At 41.6% G+C, this 11,951-nt stretch overlaps 1 protein-coding gene across 1 annotated transcript; it reads right to left on the bottom strand.

The window, feature by feature from the left end:
• Window positions 1–952: 952 nt before the first annotated feature.
• Window positions 953–5,433, bottom strand: SFRP2 (secreted frizzled related protein 2). The gene is made up of 3 exons (XM_005299349.5): window positions 4,335–5,433; window positions 2,933–3,013; window positions 953–1,507 (listed from the first exon to the last, which is right to left on the bottom strand). Exons 1-3 carry the CDS (start codon window positions 4,831–4,833, stop codon window positions 1,203–1,205), a joined length of 885 nt encoding a protein of 294 aa, XP_005299406.1. The 5' UTR covers window positions 4,834–5,433; the 3' UTR covers window positions 953–1,202.
• Window positions 5,434–11,951: the final 6,518 nt, after the last annotated feature.

Here is an 11,951-nt window from a genome sequence, read left to right on the forward strand (position 1 = left end):
TAAAAAAATACATTTAAAAAAAAAAAAAGAAGAGCAAGACAGCAAAGTCTTCCTAGGAGACATGGTGAAACCATAAGTGGCCACCCAAAGGAGCAGCAAAAAACCCTGCTAATCTTAGAATGGCATTTAAAAGTCCCACAGAAACATCTTAGAACTGATAGGGGTGGATCTTTAAGTTTATGTGGAGTCCTATTAATTCAAGTAAGAGTCCACCCACATGGATCCAATCACAGGATTGGGCGCGCTCTCTCTCTCTCTCTCTCACTTATTGGAGTTGGGGACTTTGGTGCAAGTTTTGCTGTATTATAACAAAAACCTGTTTGTGGTGGTGATTCTCAATTCTCTCATTTTCAAAACTCATTGAAATAACTCTCCCCTCCTGCCCCCAAAGGAAGACAATTGATAAACTGATGTAAAGTTTATATACAAGAATATAATGTTTATCTGGAATATTTACAAGGTTGGTTAAAGCAATATTTTATAACTCAGGTTAATCGTTAGGTATATTACAGTTAGGCTACAAATGATTAAATTTGCAAAGTTTAAAAAAGTTAAAAGCTGTATTCAGATCAGGCTACAAAACTTTTTTTTGGGGGGGGGGGGTCAGATTTGTAGAAAATACAATGTGCACATGGTTAACTTACTTTTATTGATGCGTATGTACCTCATGTAGCAGTTATAATGGTCTCCTCTATAGTGTTAAAATAGATGGCATGCCATTTCATACATGGACAAAATCAGACCCCATTTACAAGGCCAACAAAATGGAGAAATGTTTGTTGCCATTTCTGAGTGTATCAGAAAGAAACACAAACACACATGCGTGTATAGAGAAAGGTGGTGATAGCAATTGATCAACTTTCCCAATGTGAAGGAAAAAGAAAAAATTGAGACCAATGTTACATTTGCACTTATGCAAAAACCAAACCAAACAAAACACAAACAAACTAGCTTTAAGCAAGATATTTTAATACTTCACAAAAATATTCATGATTTTTATTACAGTTTTAATATATTTACAAAATTTGAAGGGGAGGGTTTTCCCCTCCTCTTCATTTTAAACAAACAGCCATTGTCTCCCATGCCTGCTATATCTTGTGGTTCAGAAAGGCTGAAACAAGAAGGTGCAAGAGGCTTGAAGAGCTCAGAACTGGGGCAGCTGGTGTAAGTGACTAGGGTGAAAGTGACTAGAGTAAAAGTGATTAGCATTGCAGTTTGCGGATGCTGCGGGAGAATCGTTTGAATGCCCGCTGCCCTTTCTGCCACCGCTTCACGGAGGTGATCACCAGCTCCCCGGCCTGCCTTTGTCCCATCACTAAATAGGGTGCATTTATGTCATTCATCTCATCACAGGTACACTGCAGGCCACCTTTGAGCCAGAGCACTGTCTTCCTCAGATCCCTTTCCGTCACCCCATTCAGCTTGTAGATGGTTTTGCTCTTTGTTTCAGGGGTGATCTTGGTGTCCCCATTGATGTATGTGATCTCCTTCACTTTTATCTTCAGGGCTAATAGGGAGAGGGGGGGAGGGAGAAGTGGGATGAGAGAGATTGAGAGATTTTTTTTCCCATTAGTGCACATAAAGGGGACCTGGGGAGGGAGGTCTTCTATTGCTAATTAAACTGTCAGGGGCTGACAGAATGGGCAGCAGGTGGCTCATTTTCTAAAGCCATTAAGTGCATGCAAGTCATCTCAGTTTGAATCAACCTTAAGATTTTTTTCTTCTTCTTCTTCTTTTCTAAATGCATCTTTTCTCTAGTTTTCCTAACATTTGCAAACACAGAGAGGGCACATTTTGTACATTAAATATGCACTAGTTTTTAACCCAGCACTAGACATTCTTACTGAAACCCTAGAATTTGAAAAGGAGGGAGGGGGAAGAATCTAAATCTAATTTGAAATCTGATCTTTTCTGTGGTTAAAAACTTTAAACTTAATTTATTAGTCTGGAGAGGATTTTTAGGTAAACCTGTAAGGAAATGATATTTCACATGTATTGCTGTTTGAAAGGTCAGTTCTCCTTCCATGTGATCTATTCTAACAGCTGCATCTGATTTGATAAAATAACTAGGAGAGGGAAATACAAGGCTCTTTAAGGACTTACACAACATGTTTAGCTCTAAAAGGTTTTATCTGAATACCTCAGGCATTGTTTGCCAGTCCAAAGCTAGGATAAATACAGGCTATATGAATACATTGTCCTCATAATGGCTTTGTTTCTGAGGACACATTTGAATTACTTTAGAGGTTTACAGTACACATCCACCTTCAATTATAAATATTGACCTATTATAATAGTCTCTTGAAATAAGCATGTTCCAGTTTGTACAGTTCCCAGTTCTCCCTGTTAAAGGGGCTTTCCTATCCTAACCCAGAATTTTCATGTTTTGTATATATACATAAGTCTCCACACACCACCTTCTCTGTTAAATCGTATGTAGAGGCTCATTATGAATGTGCAACGAAAGTCTTTACAAATGTTTGGGACTGGGTTTTGGATCTCTCTTCTGCACCCCTATATGAAATCCTTCCTCCACTTTTTCCCGTGGACAGAATTTTGGACTACAGATTGCTCTTGTTCATTGTACTACTCCACTTGCCCGAATCCACTATATAAACTAATATTAAACATCTAGACAGCTTTATTGTTGGCGATTTAGTTGGTTTTTGAGATGAGGAGGAAATTGCTAGAAATCTGACTTTGCTAGGACTTAAAAACACCGTTTTTTTTAGTCCACTCTGAGGACTAAGATTTGCATGATGGAAGCCTTCTGACACAGTATCTTGGAAGGACTGAGTTTCGTTTGATTCGCAGATAAGGCTAAATCCTGACTCTGGTAGAAATCCCATTGCCTGTTATGAGAGTTTAACCTGATCAATACAGGAGCGGACCCCAGTCCTGGAATTCTAACCAGGGGGCTTTTTCCACTTACCAAAGTCATTTTTGCAAAGGTTTTCCACGATATCGTTGTCATCTTCGTTCTTGTTTTTGCAGGCATCGCAGACCTTTGGTGCTGGAAATGTAAGAAGCAGCTTTCAGCAGGTTTGGTTAAAAAGGAACAGCAGGTGGCGTTTGGGAACATCGAAGCGAATCGAGATTTTCTACCAACTGGTATGTGCCCTTGATAGAATTCTCACAGCTGCCTTTAACTAAGTTCTGACTTACCTTTCATTGCCTAGATGACACCAGAACTGATCACACAGAGGTTGCTTCGTTAACATAATCTCTCTAAACGAACTGTTTTGGGTTTTTTAATTCTAAGAAAAGAGGGATTTTCATTAAAACAGGAATGAGCGGTGAAGTGTGCGTATTCTTTCAGCTATGGTAATAATATAGATCACGTTCCGGTCAAAGTCCTTCCTTTTTCAAAAAGGAGAGGAAGATTCGTGAAATGCACGGCAGCAAAGAGCCAGGGCATTAAAGTAAAATCACAAAACCACCACAGTTCCCACTAAAAGCGATAGGAATAAAAGCATTTCTACCGCGTTGATTTGTTTATCGCTTGGGTTGGGAAAATGTTCGAAAAATGCAAAACATTTCCAGTGAATTACCCATCTAACCTCAAGAGGATTGGAAAGTCACGCTGCATCATGTCAGAAAAGATTGCTAAGCAACTTTGCAATTGATTTAAGATCTGCCTAGAATGAAGCAGGGGCTTGAAAAGAAGTTCCTGTCGAATCCCCTGAAAAGGATGAAGGAGCCCCCTTTCCCTCCCACGAGGAACAAAAATCAAGGCAGGCACACTGGGGGGTTTTGTGAAAGAGTATCAAGCGCACGCGGTTCCCTTTCTATAGCAACTCCCTCTCACCCGCCCACCCCTTTTATAACTAGCGAAATTCTCCTTTTGCATGATCTTCTCCAGCTAATTAAAACCAGCCCCCACATAAAAAGCGGGTACCAATGGAAGAAGCATTCTTCATTCGTAATAACTGTCGATTCATGGACTTTTCACGTCCATGTTTTGCTGATCAATCAAAAATGTTGGCATTTTTTCAGTTCCATTATCTAGCGCGCTCTCTTTAGCAACCCTACAACAAACTAACATGGTAAATAAAGGTGTAAAACAACATTCAGTAGTTCTTAACTTCGGTCACTGTTTAAAACCTGTTCACAGCAGGAAACAATTCATTTTCGGCTGCTTTAAAAGTTAATATTCCCTCTCCCATAGGACCTACAACTGCAACCCAGATGACTCCATAGCCCCTGGCATGTGTTGCAGAGTATAGGGGATGCTATGGTTCTTGAGCCATTACAATATGCGGGGAAATCCATTAACCCTTCATTGAAATAATAATGCCCCAGATCGCAGGAAGCTGCAGCAGAATCATTCTTACCTTCTCTGGGGGTAGGGAGGACGTGGTCGCTGCTAGCCGGGGGGATGCATAGGTCGTTGTCCTGGGGGAAGCGGCTGCAATCCAGCATATCAGGCCAGGGGAAGCCGAAGGCAGACATAACTGGGGCGCAACTGTCCTTCACCTGCTCACAGAGCGAATGGCAAGGCTGAATGGTCTCATCCAGGTCATCAATGCAGACGGGCGCAAAGAGCGAGCATAGGAACTTTCTGGTGTCCGGGTGGCACTGCTTCTGAACTAGAGGGATCCAGGCTCCAGCCTGCTCCAGAACCTCCTGGATAGTTTCATGCCCCAGCAGATTGGGCAGCCTCATGTTTGGGTACTCGATACCGCGGCACAACAACAGGGAGGCGGGGATAGGTTTGCAGTTGGACCTCTTGTATGAGAACTCGGGCTGGCCAAAAAGAAAGAGCCCTTTGACGGACCCTATACAGTGGGAGGCGATAAAGATCAGGAACAGAGACCAGTATCCCTGGTACATGGTTGGTGACTCACACTCTAAAACGGGGGTGAAAAAAAAACGCCCCAGCGAGGCTTCCAGTTTCTTACAAAGGCAGAAAACAGGCTGTAGCCCAGAGAGAGAAACTCTCAGTTCCCCTTAGGCTACATGCAGCTTTCCAGGAGGCTCAGGCTCTGACTGTTAGACAGGGGTGGACAAACTGATCAAGATGCTGGGCAAACAAGAGTTTTCTGGATTTTTTTATGCAAATTGAAGGGGCTGGGAGGAGCCTTCTGACAATAATCCGAAAAGGATTGGTCACTACTTTCTTGGTCTGGTTTTCCTTAGGGGATTCGCTTTTGGCAGGCAATCCTTAAAAGAAATGTTACAATGCATGTTTAAAAAAAAAAAAACTCTGAACAAAGAGCACAAAAGACTTAGGAGCTCATTGTTCAGGCAAATAGAGAGAGCTGCTTTAAGGTTGTGGCTTAGTTTTAAAGGTGAGCTTTGCAGTTAATAAAGCTATTGCAAATAGAACTCTTCCTCTTCCCCTTCAATTGAAGATGCTGGTCTGTTTCCTACTAGTCTCCTTTACTCAGTTACCACGCTGGGCTGGTGCTTCCTTCTCCAGCGGAACGCATCAGGAGAGACTTGTTTGTTTTCTGTGAGTTTGACCCCAGCTGAGTCTCTTCACCTCTGACCTGTTTCTAATTCCTTCGAATTTGTTGCAAGAGGGGTATTTTTTTTAAACTGGCATTAGAACTGGATTCGCAGCACTGCACCGAAGTGTAGCTATTTCTTTACTTCCCCTGGACCTTATTTTAAGTAGTCCGTTTGGTGATTAGTACACACACACACACACACATCTTAAGGATTTTTTCCCCTGATGCTTGTTTCAATAAAGAAAAAAAATCAGCTTTAATTGTGTATATGGAGTATAAAGATCACAATGAAAAACGCTCAGAGACTAATTAATGGTTAACCTGTCTCCAATTCTCATAGCGAAGTGGGTAAAAACTGCCGCTAGCTCAGCAGTTTGACTGTACTGCATTAACTGACTCCATAGGATTTCAGTCTTCTTTTAATAGCAGGGATCAATCTTTATTCATTAGCATCACAGAAAAGACTTTTGCATGCTATTTTTTTGCCTTATAGTAATTATTTATTGCTCAAACTTACACATTTATAAGCGCCCAAAGCCTCTCTACCCCATCCAATCTAATGCGCAAATTAATTTACACAATTAAAATAAAAATGTGGCTCAATAGTTGCCAGGATTCAGGGGGGAAAAAGACAACATTAAATTAATTATACCCGTTCCCACCATATAGTAAGAAAAATCAACCCCTTTTCAAGAGAAAGTACAGAAAAAAACAAATGAACGATGGGAATCTGTGAATACTTAAGTATCAGAGGAGTGGCCGTGTTAGTCTGAATCTGTAAAAAGCAACAGAGGGTCCTGTGGCACCTTTGAGACTAACAGAAGTATTAGGAGCATATGCTTTCGTGGGTAAGAACCTCACTTCTTCAGATGCAAGTCATCTCTTGCATCTGAAGAAGTGAGGTTCTTACCCACGAAAGCTTATGCTCCCAATACTTCTGTTTGTGAATACTTAGTGATCAAACGGGGGAAATAATTGTACAATGAGGTGTTCCCCTAAAAATGGATGTAATAGTGCAGCTTAGTTCTGAGCTAGACACCAGGAGCAGTGCCCCTGGTGGTGTGATAAAGTACTGCATGGTTGGTGGTTCTCTCAAGGTTTCTGTAACCTGTTTCTGTTTTAGTTGCATCCTTTTCTTCTCACCCAAGTGAAACCATAGGAAATTTTTGCTGATGATGCCATGACTTCATGAGCTCCCGTTGCCTTCTCGCCTCCAAGCACGGGAGATCAGTTCTGTTCATTGCATGACATGCAAGTAGAAGTGGTGAGTGGGAAGAAGGTGAGGTGGCGTGGTGCCACACAAAATGTGCTGTAGAGATTAAGCCGGGTTGGGGTTTAGTGCCTGTCTTTTACAGCAAGGAGACTTTGACAAAGAAGGCTGTCTTCCCCCACCACACATCCTAGTCTGAGGTATATGATAACAGGTCTTTTACCTTCCCGATAGGGAGGCCTCTTTGAATCTGAGCTACTTGCCCTACTAAGCTGTCATATGTCTATGTAACTGATCCATACTCTAAAGAAGGTTTTTCATTACTGAACCTTTCTTCTAATTAATGGAGAGGGAGCAATCTGAGTCTGGAAATACATAGTTCAAAACTGGGAGAGAATGCTTATAATTTCAGACCTCCTTTCAACCCCTGCCCTCTAATCACGCTGTTCAGTTTGCACTCACCTGCGACCAGTAAGGGGAGCTGGGAGAGAGTACCCTACTTCCCCTTTCAGCGGAGAGAGGGCACATTACAGTTAGTGAGAATTTTGCCATTGACTTCAGAATCAAGCCTGGAGGTTCACCCCCTTTTGTGCTGTCCCCACCTCACTGTTGTATTTCATCAATGAGAAACTGGGACCTCAGTCTTTTGCCCAGTTGCAAGAATTAGATTGTCTTTGAAATATTAACTCTAAAAACTTTGCCGAGGGTAAACAATGAATTGTTCTATAGGGAGAACAAAATGTATGTATGTCGCTTTCTAACCATCTGTCTTCATCTAGAAACATACTTACAGGATTGGATATTGCATTGATTTACAAGGGCAAAAACCAATGGAGGAGGCATTGGGATCTCATTCACAACACAGCTTCTTTGTTATTTGCAATTGCAAATCTCTGAGATTTAGTAAAATTATTTATGACAACATTGCTATTTGAAGGTACCGTTAAATATCTCCTTATAGATGTGGTATTAGATGCTTGACTTGAAAATCATGATGGTGGCAAATTACGAATATATCTTGTAATGCATCTACATTTAGCTAGCTGACTGAGGTTTCAGAAATCTTGGGGGTCATTTTCTTTGTTCATGTTTTGTTAAGCAGAGTGCAAGTAGGATATCTGTAAGGGTGTATTATACCATTGTGCATTCATCACTGTGTAACTGAACATGAACCAAGAAGTCACCTTTTGTATACATTATCTGACCAAGGACTTGATAAAACAGATTTTCCAGTGCATCAGTCAATTTGTAGAAGTCACTGGGAGTTCTGGGTGCTCAGGGACTGCAGGCTGGGCCATACTCCTAGAGTGTCTCACTATTGTATCCCCCCTGCAGAATATGGGAGTTGCCATACTGGGTCAGACCTGTGGTCCATCTAGTCCAGTGGCCGGTCTCTGAATGTGGCCACACCAATCCTGTCCAAGGAAGGTGCAAGAAACCTCACAATAGGAAGTTATGGAATGATAACAGGGAAAGTTTCTTCCTCACCCCCTTCTTGGTTTACATCCTGTAACATGAAGGGTTATATCCTTTCTGAAATGCTTTATTTAAAAAAGCTATTCTATAACTCAAGATATTCTTGTTATCGATATTAATATCTATCCTTTTTTTGAAATCTACTAAGCTTTTGACCTCAATAGTATTCTGTGTGGCAATGCGTTCTTCAGACTAATTGTGGTATCTGGATTGAAGGCTTTTTGTCTAGTCTCTTAGAGAGCAATATAAGATATTTCAGATTCTTTTGTTTCCACAAGATATCTAATTTCAGGGCCCTGTCCTGCTCCCACTGGAGTCAATAGCAAAACGCATAGTGAGTTCACTGGGAGAGTAGGGTCTAACACTACATTTGACTAGCACTACTGACCTCTGATTACTTTGTGTAGTTTTATAATTTAGAGGGCTTCATTTGCCACTGCCTTCCATCTTGGGTTGTCATTTACACTTGTGCAAAGTGGATCTGAAACATGACCAAACCATAATTCTCCTCTCATATGCACTCTTTTCATAGGTGCAGGCTGTGTAATCAGTCATTTGCAAGACAGTGGGGAATGAAGCTCAGACTGTCTGTAGGTCAAGAGGAGGAGCTGTGTCCTAACAAAGAGGATAAAATTGTAGGAGAAGATCCTCCAATCATTGAAGTCAATGAGATTTTTGCCATTCTCTTCAATAGGGGAAGGATGGGGACCATACTGTGCTTTTCAAGGATTAGAGCCTTGACTTTAGATTAGATTTGATAATAGAATAGCATTTTAAAACCAGACTTGGAGAACCAGTCTCCTGTAAATGTGAGATGACATTTTAAAACCCCCAGCACCAAGCAATATTTATGTTCCTCATGCTGATCCTTTTAATAGAAAATGTTGGGGTGCTTTAGATTGAAAGGTTGAGGGTTGGTCCTTGTGATTGTAAACTCTGGTATTACTTTCCTAAACTGCAGGCTTAAATGCCTGTATTCTCTATCATTACTCTTGCACATCAGAAAGCTTTACTGAAACTGGAAACTCGTGAATTAGCTCTCGGTCAAGATATTTTGATATGAAATATTCTCTCTGAGTGGCACACAAATTGCAAGATCAGTTTTACAGGTGTGTGTGTGTGTGTGTGAGAGAGAGAGAGAGACAAAGAGCAAGAGGTTGCTGTTTAAAATAGTCTAGGAGAATGAGAACTTTGTTTAGAAATAGACTGACTAGGAGTTAAGTCACGGGGGCTTGCTCTCTGAGATGCTTGTCCTTTTTGCAGAGATACCTAGGAAGTTTGACATATTGAATTACAGCTTCTGGTGAAGAGACTTCTCAACCTCTTCTTAATCGGTCTGGCTCTGGTTGATTTTCATTAAATGATTTGGGTTAAGAACAGGATTGGATTTGGAATGAGACTCTAACTGTTTAAAATTGGTATTGTGTTTCAACCCTTCCTAAGTGAAGTTATGTTCCAGGACTGTCAGTGCATACATTTTATAGCTTAAACACAGTACTGACATGCACCACCTGGATTAGCATGCAAGACTTTAGCATAACTCTGGAAGGCATTACAGGTTTGTGAAAAACAACAGTAGTGATATAACTTTCCAACTAGTGTTCTAGTTGATTGTGTCTTTGTATTTATTACTTTGTAGACTACAAAGAAACTAACAACACATTATTGTGTTAAATTTTATCTACACAGTTCACACCAGAGCTTTGGCAATGCATTTGTTTAAATAAAGCGAATACCTTCAAGTAAAACACGGAGGCCTACATCTGCAAAAGTGACTAGTGATCTTGAGTGCCTTGAGACCTATTAAAGGGGCCTGATTTTCAGAAGGCAGGTATTCAGCACTTTCTGAAAATTAGGCCCCTTTAAGGGGTCTCAATTTGGGCACCCCAAATTCTTAGTCACTTTTGAAAATTTAGGTCTGTGGCTATAAATGCATCACTGCAATTGTGTGACTAAACTGTAAGGTATTTTTGGCAAGGAGGTGTTACCAAAATTGTGCTTAAGGTAATTTGGAGTGAAGCTAAATGGCTGCAGCCTTGATGCAATACATTTTCCCCAATGTTAATAGCATTTTTTCCCTAAGAAAAATAGAATTTCTGAATATCTCCGTAAAGAAATTCAAAAGCTCAAGGAAGAGCTGTAAAAGCTGCACGCCCATAAAAGGAATGTGAATGTGCCACATGTCAAATTGTACAGAAATGGGCCGAGTCCAGATTTGTGATGAGCTCTTGAGTGTGTGGTTTGAGACTTAATTCTGTTTTAAAAGCTGGATTTGTTGTTGCTAGAGTGGAAGATTAGTTTGCTTCTGAAGTCAATGGCAAAACTCACGTTCCCAAACTGTGGAATAGTAGATTAACGGAGTCGTGTTTGCCTATTCCGGAGAGGCTGAATTTACTGGATTTGTAGAGAATGAAAAAGCAAAATTCACACACACTTTTGAGTACAGCTTTTTTTTGGGGGGGGGGGGGGGGAATCTCAATTTCAACCACTTTCCAGATAATTTATTAGCCACATAAACACTTTGTATTAAAAACCCATAAAGAAAAATCCTTCTTTGGTCCACTTACACCAAAAGCATCTATTGGCAGAAGGGGTGGAAAGGCTGCTGTCAGAGTCTTTCAAAAGCCTCACATGCTCTTGCCACCAGCTCCCTGCCTTGGTTTGCTTTCTCAGGAGTGCTATATTTGGATGTGAATGAGGGGCGGGGAAATGCAGTGAGGAGTTAATTACTAGCGGTATAGTGTGAAGGAGGGAGAGAGGGGGCTGGTGCAGTGAACGGGAAGTGATTCTGAAGTGGAGGAGGAGAGCGGAGAGGGCATCAAGAGGAAGGGAACAAGGTGCTAGAAGGGGAAGTGAAGTAACTGCTCTAGCTACAGCCAGTGGTGTCCGTGTCAGACAGACTCTTCCTGCTCTCCAGTCTCATCCATGGCCCGAGGGGACTCAGCACTAGGATCCCCCTGCTGCACGCGTTCACTCCACTAAACAGCTGCTGTTTCACGGTTAATTGGAAATGAAACTAATGAGATATTTATGGCCCTTGGCTGCATTTTCCCACGTACTTAACACGTTAGACCCCACTTCATACTCGAGTAAATCTAAGTCCTTCTTTGACTCGCCAAGCAAGCTTTGATTTAACCCTTTATTACAGGCGGAGGAAATTTCTCTCTTCCAACGCTGCGTGGAAATAGCGCGGCCTTAGGTGGGTCATTTGTGTTCCTCTCAACGAGAGGCAGTTGTCTAGAGCCTGCAACAATCCTGAGCGTGAACAAAGCTAAAGGACGATCTCCATGTGCAAACAACGAGCCTTGGCGAATATCCACCCATCCCAGGGCAAGGTAGCCCTGAAAAAGTGCACGTAGCGAACAATCACCTTATCAGTGATTGGTGATATTATGCTAGTGTATTTATGTGGCAGCTTGGTTCCTCGTTAAAAGGTTCAGATGTATATCAATTCGCCTGAACTCTGTTTAAACCCCATTTCACATCATGTTCCTTTAAAAGGGGATAACATTGTAATTTACTACAGAAGCCAGAAACGAAAGAATAGAGCCTCCTCGCGTGTCCATTTTGCAGGCTTTGGCTTATTTTCGTCTTCGCCAGGAATGATCTTTTAACTTTGTTAACGCGAGCACCAGTTCAGCATCTCATAGGCTTTGCTCCAAGCATACGCTCCTTCCAGCTTCCTGGAGCTCGCCTTTATTGGCTGCTCTGATTTGTAAACGTGCGCAGTCGAAGGGACGAAGAAGCCCTCCCAGGGACATTAGAACAACTGCTTTGTAAAAACGCGGGTCGTTTGGTTTTTCTGCTCAAAC

Source organism: Chrysemys picta, chromosome 5 (assembly GCF_011386835.1).
Source record: "Chrysemys picta bellii isolate R12L10 chromosome 5, ASM1138683v2, whole genome shotgun sequence".
In the NCBI taxonomy this organism is placed as follows: Eukaryota; Metazoa; Chordata; order Testudines; family Emydidae; genus Chrysemys; species Chrysemys picta.